A 13,063-nucleotide genomic window follows, 5' to 3' on the forward strand; every position below is an offset into this window, starting at 1 on the left:
GCACTCGCCGCGTTCGTAACACACTGATTAGCTAGGTTACCGAAAACACAACAATTATCATGATTCGTGATCAGTTATATTTTGACCTACAGTATCCCCTCTGTCACATGCAAAATATTCAATAAAAAGGGTGCCAGCTGACCATAAGGGGCCTTATAAAGTTGGCTGACGATATTGATCGGTTCAATGTTGAAAAAGTAATAATAAGCTGACGTCATGCATACACGTATTATGGGAACAGCACAGACAAAACATAACCATCAATATTGCATATATTGATTTTCTTATTCTTATTATTTTCATGTAACATACATCATATATATAATAAACAAACATATTTGATACCTAAGTCTTACATAAGATGTCAAAATTTTCATAGTCATTATAACATGGAGCGGACGTAATGAGAGCCAGGAATTAAAAGATAATCAAAGTATAAAATAATATTTAAAATATTATATCATAATTAAAATATAAAATTGAAATATAATTCTTACAATAACAAAAGCTGTATATTAAATATAAGCCCAAATATCGCAAATTATAATTCAATAAATACGTAAAATATATCTTTAACGTTTTAATAAGTTCTACATTCATAAAAAAACTATTCCATTAATGATGTGTATAATTACGGCAATTTTAGGTAGACTATGGCATAAATACATACAAACACATCAAAGATAATTAACGTATCTACATATATAGCTGGAAGTGACCACTTTCAAATGGGTGATGGACTTCTGTCTTTGTTCCATAATAAATGTATGAATTAAAGATTGTCTGCCAATTCGGTTTTGAATATAATGACGTATGTGACATCATAAGTAGACATGTCTTTATACGTTTTGAATTTGAAATGCATTGATATGATACTTTTAAAAAGTAGATAACTAATTAATTTCTTGAATTAATATACGGGCCATCTGAAAATCAGTGTTGTGCATTAGCACAGCTTATACTGAGATGAATCCCTTGCTACACTGTGTTCTTTAAATTTAATTATTTTCTTCTGTATATACATTGTAATGTATGTGTGTAGCAAAATAAATGGTTAAATTATATTATAATTGTATTGTATAAAGTACTCTGAGCACTTATTTTGATATGCCTAAATAATATGAGTAATTTGAGTAATTTAATTTAATAGTAATTTAAATTTAATTTTAAGTTAGTTTGACGAATAATTATTAATAAATATAATTATTAAATCATGTTTATACGATTTTTAGTACATATTAAAATTATTACATATAATTTAGAACACAAAAGAAATGCCATCAAAATTGTATTGTACTTTTTCAAACACCTTTAAGTGCTGGAAAAGTCGAATAAATACTTTTTGATATATATAAAAATATAAATATAACCACATATTAAATAGAATCAGCATTGCACCAAGCGCATTTATCTCTGGTATCCGGCCATCTTGCTCATTGCAAATATATTTTACCGCAAAACCAAGATCTTTTGTTCTCACACTATCTTTAAAGCTATTCGTATAATTTCAAGAAAAATAATGTTATTTTAAAAACGTCGTTTGGAAATGTGTTGAAAAATATCCAGTCCTTTAAATAAATAAATATTGGACAACATCACATACATTACTCTATAAGATCCCTATGTAAGTAGCTAAAGCACTTATGTAATGGAAAATCAAAAGTAACGACGGTACGACAAATACCCAGAAGCAAGACAGCATAGAAAACTAATGAACTTTTTCTAAATCGACTCTGCGGGAATCGAACCCAAAACCTCGGAGTGGAAACCGGTGTACACACTACTCGACCACGGAGGTCGTTTATTATATTAAAGATTATGAGATACTCTATGATATGCATATACCTTATTTGAATCAGGTACATAAATAACTAACTATATTTTTAGTATTATAAAAATTTCAGGCGATAATAAGTTATAGACGTTATCTGTAATTGTTTGTACATCGAATTTGAAATGTTATGTCATAGCTTGTCATATTCCCGTCTCCCAACTCATTACTCGTAAACCGTAACTCTAGTGATAATATGATACACGCGATATTATAATATTATCTGTATATTTATGTATATAATAAATTTTCATAGAATGATATTTAATTACATAATCACGGCTGAACAAATATAAGGAGAAATAGAATTAATTAATCGTCGTGTTTTAAGAAATCCTTATCTCTAGTGGTTAGTAACAAACATTTTTTTGACAAATGATACACCTAATAGTAGGTGTTCACCACGCTAAAAAAATTATTCCTAACATCGTGTCATACAATGCGCCATCAATTTAAGGAGCTGAGATGTTACACTGAATCACCTTTCAAAAGGGAACACAACTTTACTAAGTTTTACTGTTTGGCAGCACAATATCTGATGCTAGCACGAGGCCCTACCACCAAGCAATGCTGTTAAATCTGATGATCAAACCTCATCACTCTTCGGTTATCACTTATTATCAATCCTGTCTGATAATTTATAATCCCATCCAAACATATTATTTAATACAAGATTATATAGATGACATAAGGGTGTGGAACTAATACTCGTTGACGTCTAGGGTATATTATATACATACTGTATATATGTATAATTGTATTTACCTAACATAAAATTCTATCTTAAATGATGGAAGAGACTAACTGATTTTTTTTACGGTTTTTCAAAGGAATTTCAAAGATCTTAGCTCCACTTAATATAATTTTGTAAAATAAAAATACAAAAGTTCTTATTACATGTAGTTGACTATGTAAAGGAGAAAATGAAATAACTACTTTTATTGTATTATAAGAATACATTATGTATTTACTAATAATTCTAGTGACACACACACGCATAACTGACAAAAAATACATCTATAAAGTTAAAAGTAAATTAATCATTGCAAATCAGATATAATTCAGTAATCCGTTCCAGGACGGAGCTGTTATTTCTAGGTACCTTTATATCATGAGCTCTCAACAATAACAGATACATATAAAGTATATATAGCTTAATCACTGGCTTCGAACAAAGTTAGCCCTTAAAGCTTAACGAAAGGATCTTATTATTCCGAGGACGGATTAGACAACATACAAGTATTATATTAATGTATTCAACACATTTCATAAGGGATATTATTCAACGAGAGCTATGTGTTTGTCGCCCGCGGTTTGTTGTCAGGTGTTAGGCATAAAATCTAGTCTTTGTCTTCCTTTGGAGTTCAAGCTTGCTTTATACAAAATTTTATCAAATTCGGTTTATTGATTTAGCCTTGAAAGAGCAACTGACGTATAGACAGACACAAAGAGTAATATAGATCGTGAACTTTTAGACTAATAAATATATATTGTAAATTTAACAAAAAGCATGCCGGTTCTTTACAGTTATTTTTACCCGACCATATATACATTGCTTATGCTAAATAATCGTCGCAAATTTGGCCATGAAATCTAATTAACGATAATGTATACAAGAGCTGCGATGGTCCAGTAGTAAGTAGATTCCGGAAGTAACTTCATTGCAACACCTCTGAATTTTCATGCTTCACGTCACATTTTATAATTCAGCTCGCGAAATAAAGGGTAACGATTCGATCGCTGAATAAGATACAATCCTCCTTAAAAAGAAAAGGAGTGCTGAGCCCAATAGTGCCACTATGCCATTAACTGACTGTTAAATTACTTTTATGTATTGCATATATACATTGGTTTCGTATCACGTGATCTTTTTTCATATCATCTAGAATTCTAGTTTCAGAAGGATGTTCCACGTCACGAGAGCGAATAATTTCAATCAAGCGCGCACATTACATCCGCTTATTCGCCGATCCATCACTTTAACAACATACATCCACTTGTGTACATATATAATACACAATGAAACCCAATTAGGATAGACCAAATGTATGTTTTAAGCTTACAATTACTAAAATTGCAAATCGCTCTATACTTAAAGTAAGTTTACATTAAACATAATCAATTATTTTTTAAAGGAATATACGAGCCAATAATTTTAGTTGATGTATGTTTCATACAAAAAAAAATCGTTCAAAGGTTACTTGAGTATCAATTGTGAAAGGTACTGTAAAAATGTGTAATAAGTTCGCTAATTATTAGTAAGTTAGTTAGTATTATGTTAACGCACTTAATTGAGTATAATTGTAAGTGAGCAAGGAATTTGTCTGGAGAAAACGGTGAATCATCGTTACCAACTCGAATTGAATGGCCTATATAAACAAAAGAAAGAAACCGTTTCTCTTTAGAAAACTTTTTAAATTAAGAATACGAAATATAAAAAGAAATTATAACAACAAAAAGTTCATAAAACCGAAATTACTTTTAATTACTATTAATCAAACTTTGGAAATTATTTCAAAATAGATTAATATTTTTTAAACAGTAAGTACGTACTAACGAAATCATTTCAAATAGTAAGAAACAAAAGAATAAAGCTTTTAAAGTAAAACTAATCACACTCACACATATATACAATTAAAATGATAACGTATTTATAACATAAGTTTAATACGAACCGACGTTCATTATTATCCACACATGCTTTTATCTAAAAATAAACTTACAATAAACTTATCTGTACGATCAGGAAAGCAATCGTCATTACCACCACACAATCAATATTCAAACTGTTCCATTTTTATTTTAATCATAATCATTAACTGTTCCATTTTTGTTTTATTATTTTAATCATAATGTGATTTTACGATACATTTGTTATAACACACGAGATAAAGGACGACACTATCATTTAAACTTCACATTTAACGTTTGAAATTCGAATTGATTAAATCGTTAGCTATACGAGAGCGCCCTCGTCGAGAAGTGCACATTGACTGACATTGCATCTGACCAGTCTACACGATCATAGGAACGATGAACGAATCTTAAGATTGTCATTCTGTTCACGGGAATCATAGTTCACATATTGTCGTACCAGTGACGAATTAAGCGTTCAATGGTCAATGATAAATATGAGGTTCTTGTGAAAACCATGGAAGAGGATTTTGACAAATATTCCACAATTAGCGACCCGCCTCGACTCCGCACGGAATAAATAAACTACATAATTTCTTCATAATTTGAAGGTGTCCAATAGTGTAGTACATTATTTTGATGTTCAAAGAAAAAGTTTTTATTTACGACATCATATTAGAAATCATAGAATGATCAGTATTTCTCAATTTTATTGTCCATGTATTATATATATAAACTTCCCCTTGAATCACTCTATATTAAAAAAAAAAACACAACAACATTCTTTGTGTAGTTTTAAAGATCTAAGTATACACAGGGAGAGACAGCAGCGGTAGGCGACTTAGTTTTATACTATGTAATGATTATTGTAGTACATCAATTAAAACATCCTAAAATTATGTGTATATTACATTAATACTAATTAATACAGGACGTACGTTCATCTTAGCTGAAGGTCGAACGTGCATCCACCCATCCCAAAAATTTCAACATGGCGGAATGATATCTAAATACATATCCTAAACAAGAACCTTTTAATATAAGATATTCCATTCGTAATTTCACCTTATTTAACTAGAATATAAACTAGAGGTTAATGTTTTAGTACGGAGTCGTTTCCTGACGGTAAAAAGAAAATTACAGCAATAATTTATTCATAAACTATAAAAAATAATAACTCCTAATCACTAATATGAAATGACCTCTAATACTAGGTACATAAAGTACTACTATATGCAATAAGGATTATCACAATTTATATAGACTTGATATAGTGTTAGCTCTCTCCTTCAGTGAGGAACGTTCTTGGCTAAAGTGAATAAAAGTTTAGGTATGTTCCCAATCTCCTTTCAATTTAAGTGGTCTCTGCGAAGCGCTACTTTACGGCTAATAAATGAAATAATCGACGTCCGATACCGAACCCTCCCAACAATACCTAATTCCCTGACGCTATTTAGAAGATTACAGTAATCATTTATTCATAAACGTTAAAAAATCAATCCAAATCTAGGACGCACTGCTATTGTTCCTTTGATATATGTATTACTGGTAACAATTGGCGTATAAAGCCTATATTACACATATAACATCTATTTTGTGTTACAAGAAATAAAGCATAAAAATATCGAAAAATAAGCTGTTTCTACATCGTTATTGTATAAATGAGTTTAATAAAAATATTGGTCAAATGGTATGTGACAGCTTTTTCAATACTGGCTTATGGCTTTTTTTTACTCGAACATAATGAGGCACACTGTTTTTGGGGGGTATAACTATTAAATATATGTGGTAACTCACGCGTACGCAGACCAAACACTTTTATACACTAACACTACTATATCATAATACTATATATATAACTTTCTATAAACTTGAAGTAAAGAAAAAATACTATTGTAAGAGAATGACATACTAAGACAACGCCGAAATATCTTTCACAGTTCCCTTTTTTCACAAAACGTATTTAATTAAAATATCACGTGATCGATTATCATTTATGTAATGAGATGACAATCAAGTAGTATCTTATAAAATAAAACCATGTTAAGAGGTCGTCTCCAGCCACCGGAAGTTGATAATGGGTCCCTTGTCTGTAATTGTACTGGCTTACTTGGTATTAAAGTCGAAACCTAACTACAGGCACAAGGGACATAAAATCTTAGTTCCCATGGTTGGTGGCACATTGACGATGTAAGGAATAGTTTTTCTTACAGCGTCATTGTCTATGGGTGATGGTGACCACTTACCATCAGGTGGCCCGTATGCTCGTCCGCCAACCTATACCAAAAAAAAAAAACAAAAAAAAAAACGTCTATACTATTTATACAAATACGAAAGTAGCTCTTTCTGTTTGTCTATCTATTTATTTCGGCCAAAATAATGAATCGAATTTGAAGAATTTTTTTATAAAGGAAGCTTGAACCTGAAAACTTGAAAAGATACCTGACAATAAAACCTTTAAACGCGAACAAAACCGCGGGCAACCATTTTTATTATTATAATATAGTATAGTATTAGTATGTATTAGTTAAACAGTCCTACAACCGGTAACAGCTTGTAATTATATCGATTCAGGAGTTAATTTCATTGTAATTATAGAACAATAAATATCGATGCTGTCAATTTATAATACAGATAATTTAATATATATGTACTTCTTGTTATGTCATATATAAGTAACCATTAATTCACCACGGTGAAGAACAAAATATGTATATACATGATTACGTTTAGATGCAGCATAGATTGATCTCCAAATTGTTCTAGTTTACGAGTTCTATACCTTCTTATCATTTAATTTAATCCTACAGCATGACAATTTAAGTGATTGTACCAATAATTAAACAATTATTTCATATTGGTTAATGTGATGTCATATTTTCAATTCAAGTTTAGTGGTATCAATAAATTATAATAACATTCAAAGCTCTCAAAGTAACCCAGCTGCATATTCCGTTTGATAATGTAAACGCACGTGCAACGTTATATACAAGTCTGTTTGTTTCTGGTCTTGAGTTTGTCACAGTGCAAATCGAGCTTAGTGAATCATATTATGCCGTAACTACCAGTTTTCAAATAATAAACACTTGGTTACGAATTGTATGAGTTATTTGTTTGGAAGTTTATTAGCTTATAATCTTTATGGATACTTATAAATAAATCTTTAATGCATTATTTTGTGATCACCAATGCATTTAGATATTGACTCTGTAAAAATATTCACATTCCTGACATCTTTGAGGGAATACATTACATATATATATATAACTGTATTTAACTAATATGATTGTATTTTTTAAATGTTGAAAAAGAGTATAGTTACTCTGAGTTTCTTGCCGGTTCTTCTCGGTGACGATGACGATTCAAAAGTGCTTGTAAAAGCCCACTTGAATAAAGTTTATTTTTATTTAGATGTTTGATTTTGAGATAAGATGACATATCCTATTTGCCTATGATACACTAGTTACACTAATTAGACTGACTCGCTAATCATTGAAACCGAAGCAAAATAAGTTTTGCAGTTGGTGGTCAAACATCTGATAGAAAGATCTACTAACAAATACCATATTGTATATATCGGTTATGGTCTGGACAACATCCCCACAGGCACCATCATGACTTCTTAATTAGTAGAGTAAGATTACTAATACTATAAATGGGAAATTTGGATGTATGAATGGATGTAACTAACATGTATTTACAATCGTCAACCTAAAGTCTTAATTTTTATTCAAATTTATTCAATTATTTTTTGTATTATACACATCACTGATGGTCAAAGTTAAACGCAACCATTTATTCTTAATTTATTTAGTTTTAGTTAAATTGTTATTACAGTTCAGTTAAGTTCGGCAATTTTTGATAGTTGTCGAGGAATGCTTGAATTAGTCAAAGACTGAATTAATGAATTTTTATCAATTACAACAAATGAAACCAAAACTTATCCGTCTATCTTATAAATAGAATATTCTTTGAAATAATTACCGTGCACTGGGGTGGCCGGTAGAGGTCGCTTGTCTGGGGGAGCGCGCCGCACTGCCGCCGCTGACGCCGGCAGCGGTATCGACGTCTGCAACACTGACACTTGCCTGAAAATAAAAAATATGCAGTCAGTATAAATTAATAAATAAATATATCCTTAAAAATAATGTTAAGTATAAACAAGAGAACCGGTAACAAGAGAAGTAGGTAGTTGTTACAATAATAAAACGATTTTATTACATCACGGTATACTATATTAGTTAAGTGCTTTATATCAGAGTAGGAACCTCGCAATGATATTGGTAATCTACCATAAAAGCTTTCCTAAGGAAGTAGAGTGACACGGCCCGCCTAATTGCTGACAAAAAGTATTTCTAGTGTTACAATCCAGCATGAAACAACTACTGCTAAATGAGATAAATACTAGCAGATGCCTCATCAGTAATAAATGGGATACCATATGTAAAAAAGATAAGGAAAATAGGGCCGATATCATTAACAATAAATATTATTAATGGAGAATAATTCAATTATAATAAGATGCAACAATATGTTTGTACAATGAAATGTATAATCGAATACTTTGAAAGATGAGTCAATTATATTACAGGCACAATGGGCTGAATCAATTCCATGGTTGGAAGCGTATTGACAATATATGAATAGGGTTATCATCTTATAAAACCTCTTTACATTTTACCTCTACAGGGTTAGATGCCTTTGCACTTAGCCATGTATTTGGCTTAAGTGCCTTCATGTTATCAAAACTAATATGTTTGTATTGATAATTTCTACATTATATTAGATTCAAACGTATGAAAGTAAAAAAAGTATGTTAACAAAACTAGGAAATCGATTTTAATATAATTCTAATTGTCGTATCGATTTAAAACTTTTCGATTCAGATAAAAATACAATAATTTGGTGGTAAGGAGCTGATGGTGTATGTATAACTATTATTATAGTTTAATTACTCGTATATTGAGATTTTATTCATTTCTTTCAGTATGGAACAATCCCATTAATTCACTTCAAAAAACCTTTGTATATTTATTTTACAGTTCAAATATAACAGATGAATAAAGTTCAACTTATTCCAGCACTTTTTTTCAATTTCAAATATTAAATAAAAATATTTAAAAATGCACAAATAACAATGAACTACCTTGACAATACATTATGATAACTATTTTCGTTCATTCCAAACGATTATTTACAGTGAATTATTTTAAACGAAACTTTCTCAATATTCTGTCAATCACTATTCCACATGATAATCACGAACCTACTGATGTCGCCGTTTACAAAATAATATTAAATTCCAATGTTTTGTATATACGAAAACAACAAAGGAACTGATATCATATCACATACACATAAGGCCTATTTTTGTATAACAGAATTTTCGATAAATAACCTTATATATCGCGTTAAAGCGTTATTAAATTCTTAGATAGAATTACGCTTATATCAATAAGGTATAATATATTTCATGCGTAAGTACTTTACTTAGTTTACGTTAAGGCTGCCGCCTTTTACGGAAACTTGAAAACATTAGGATTACAGTCTTTGTGGTCGCGGATAATTAAGGTAATCTAATGTGTAGGGTATACTTTAGACCAAATTTTTCTTAACACTTTTTTATATTTTTTCATCCTCACTATCAACTCAAGTCAAATAGCCTCAACTAGGCTTCAAACCATGAAAATAAAAGATAGAAATGGCAGTTGCAATAAACTCTTGTTGAAATTATATTTTGTGTTTTGTTTTTTTTTTGCAAAATTACTGTCGAAGTACGTAACAGCTAGTAATTGTCTCATAACTGCCCAAAAACTTACAACTATTTTAATGAGATGTTTAAAATGTATCTGTGTTTTAAATACGATATATATAATGTAAATGTATATGTACCTGGTATTAATCTCAATAAACTTGTTAATAAACAACAGCAGAAGCTTTTTACACGACACTGCTCAACTGTACTAATACAAGCGGTAGAATTGCATCCGAAACCGTATTCGAAATGATGTTTTCCTTCCCGGATCTTAACACGCGATCTTTTGTTATGATTCACGTATTTAACCACTAAGATATTCACTCATGTTCGGCATTGCTGGTAGTTAATCTTTTGAATAAATTATGGCGTGTAAAAAGGCAAAATTTTAATCATATCTTCTCTTTTTGAATTAACTAAGCTATTAGTACGTTAAAAATTCATTTATAATTATTTTCTGTGTAAAATTAATAAGATTATCCTTGCTTTCCAAATTTATTATTATAGTCTATAACTTATATTTTTATTCAAATATAATATAATTTGTTGGCCGCGACTTCGCTCAAGTTTTAGGGTTTCATCATCAGGTGTTAGACGTAAAAAGTTGCATAAAAAAAGGTGTCATAACAAATTACATCAAATTCAGTTCAATGGTTTCAGCAACAGACAGATAAACAGAGAGCAAGAGTTACTTTTGCATATTCGTATAAAAAAAAATGTAGATAGTTTACATATAAAAACTTCAGCCGTTAAATTAAATTATGTTTACATTGAACAAAATAAATCTTAAGAATGCGAGATCATAAATAAAGACGAGAGAAAGAAAAACAAAGTTAGTTGTATCATAAATAATAATCTAAATGAGTCGACTAACAAGGAATTATTATAGTTATAATTAGTTACAGAACTAAATGAAAAATGATACCTTATATAACTCTGTTGACTAAACATAGCGTTATATGAGTATCTATTGTTTTAGTTCGCATAAGCTACAGTCATGTTCTATAGCTTGAAAGGTGATCATTTACCATAAGGTCGTCTATTTGCTACTATATATGCCTAACATAAAGACTAGCAAATACCCGATATATTAATTGAGATTCGAACCAAGAAATATCAAATATATTTATTTATAGCATAGGTCGTTGGACGGGAGCGATGGTATGAGACAGTTGATGGTAAGTGGTTACTAGAACCAAAAGATATCGGGGCTGTACGAATTATTATTGATCGTTCATATATCGCCAACGCAACACTTACATTAGGAACCAAGATTTGCACCTTTGTACCTAAACAAGTACACTCAGTCTTTAAGCCGGAGAATCTTTAAACAACAATATTAGGTAGATACTGCTGTTTGTTGGTAGATATTTAATTAGTAAGTGGAACCTAGAGGGAACGAAGCCCTACCAATAAGTGCGTTGCTATTGCCTAATTTTGCTAATAACTTTTCTAATTAACGTGTATTTAAACAGCTCTACATAAATAATTGCAATTCGAGAAATTGTTAGGTGAGGTTAGGTTAGGTTATTAATTATAATACGTTGAAGCGCCATCTAGTGTCGAGTTATAACGAAATATTAAGTACATATAAAAACTTACATGAATCAACTTTTTGGTGTTCGATCAAGTGTTTACCAAAATCAACTTTAGTTTTAATTTTGTAATTTTAAAATTACGAGATGCGATTACATCGTGACTTGAAACTAGATTTCCAGGAGCCCGAGCTTGTTCATCATGTAAAATGTTTCAAGAGGTATGAAGCCTAATCATTGTAAAAGCCAATGCTAAAAAGCTAATTAGGTGGGTACTCTCGAAACAGAAACATTTGGAAAATGACTCTACGTATCCTAATTTACTAGAGTAAGGAGTCGTAGGATGTGTAGATGAAGTGTGAATTAGACTGAACGTTTGATACAGCCTTTAATAACGAACATGACAATGACGAGAAAGCAAATGACTCATCTAAATGTATGTCTACTAAAAACGAAAGATACCTTTCTAGCGAGGATTTGCGGTTTGTCCAGAACACAACAAACCACAGAGCAACGTATGTTTCCGATATCCCGAATCGTTTTTTGGCCTCACTGATGTTTTTAGTTGAAGACAATCTTAATTCTGAATAAATAATGACCTTTGAGCTTCTTTGATAATGTTTAATAATTACTGAAAACAATCCTTTTTTGTTCTGAATTATCTTTTTCGTTTTTTCTCTTTTTATTTATTGTGATCATTACAGCCAAAATTATCTTTTTATTGTCATGGGTCAGTTTAGTTTTTTTTTTAATATTGTATTTTTTTATATGTTTTATTTACTTTAAAGCAATTATGTTTTAGAAATCTATTAATGGAAAATGCTGTAATACAAATATAGTTGATACATTGGGGCACTCTGAATTAATCCTAATTCTTTAGTTTATCTATCTCGTCTGCTTTAGTTGATAATATGAGTATGTCTCGTACTGTGAAATTCTAAATATAATTAATATTATGAAAATGTAATACGACTACCCACTGAGAAGTCGCGCCAGCGCTGCGGTCACGATTTCACAATAAACCACTGGCTAGGAAGCTGTTTCGAGTAAATTATGAGAATAATTCATGAAAATTGTATAACAAGCTGATTTAGATAGACAAAATAATACACAAGGTATAATATTATATGCTGACGATACGTGTTTTTCATATAACTATTATTATAAATATTGTTCAATAAAATCAACAACTATTACCTACTTTTATGTTATAATATATTTAATTAATTATTCAAACTGAACTAAAAAAAACAATGCGTGTGAGCATGAAAGTATTGTCACTACTCCACACAAGATGGCGCTGCTAGT

At 30.4% G+C, this 13,063-nt stretch overlaps 1 protein-coding gene across 6 annotated transcripts in view; it reads right to left on the reverse strand.

Annotated features, from left to right (window-relative positions):
• LOC124537084 (protein sickie) overlaps positions 1-13,063 on the reverse strand; it is a 230,553-nt gene that overhangs the window by 63,347 nt on the left and 154,143 nt on the right. For all 6 annotated transcript variants that reach the window (XM_047113818.1, XM_047113809.1, XM_047113803.1 and 3 more), the window contains one exon: positions 8,450-8,553. In XM_047113818.1, coding sequence (XP_046969774.1) covers positions 8,450-8,553 — 104 coding nt within the window. The remainder of the gene's footprint in view (positions 1-8,449; positions 8,554-13,063) is intronic.

This window comes from Vanessa cardui, chromosome 2 (genome assembly GCF_905220365.1).
Source record: "Vanessa cardui chromosome 2, ilVanCard2.1, whole genome shotgun sequence".
Lineage (NCBI taxonomy): Eukaryota > Metazoa > Arthropoda > Insecta > Lepidoptera > Nymphalidae > Vanessa > Vanessa cardui.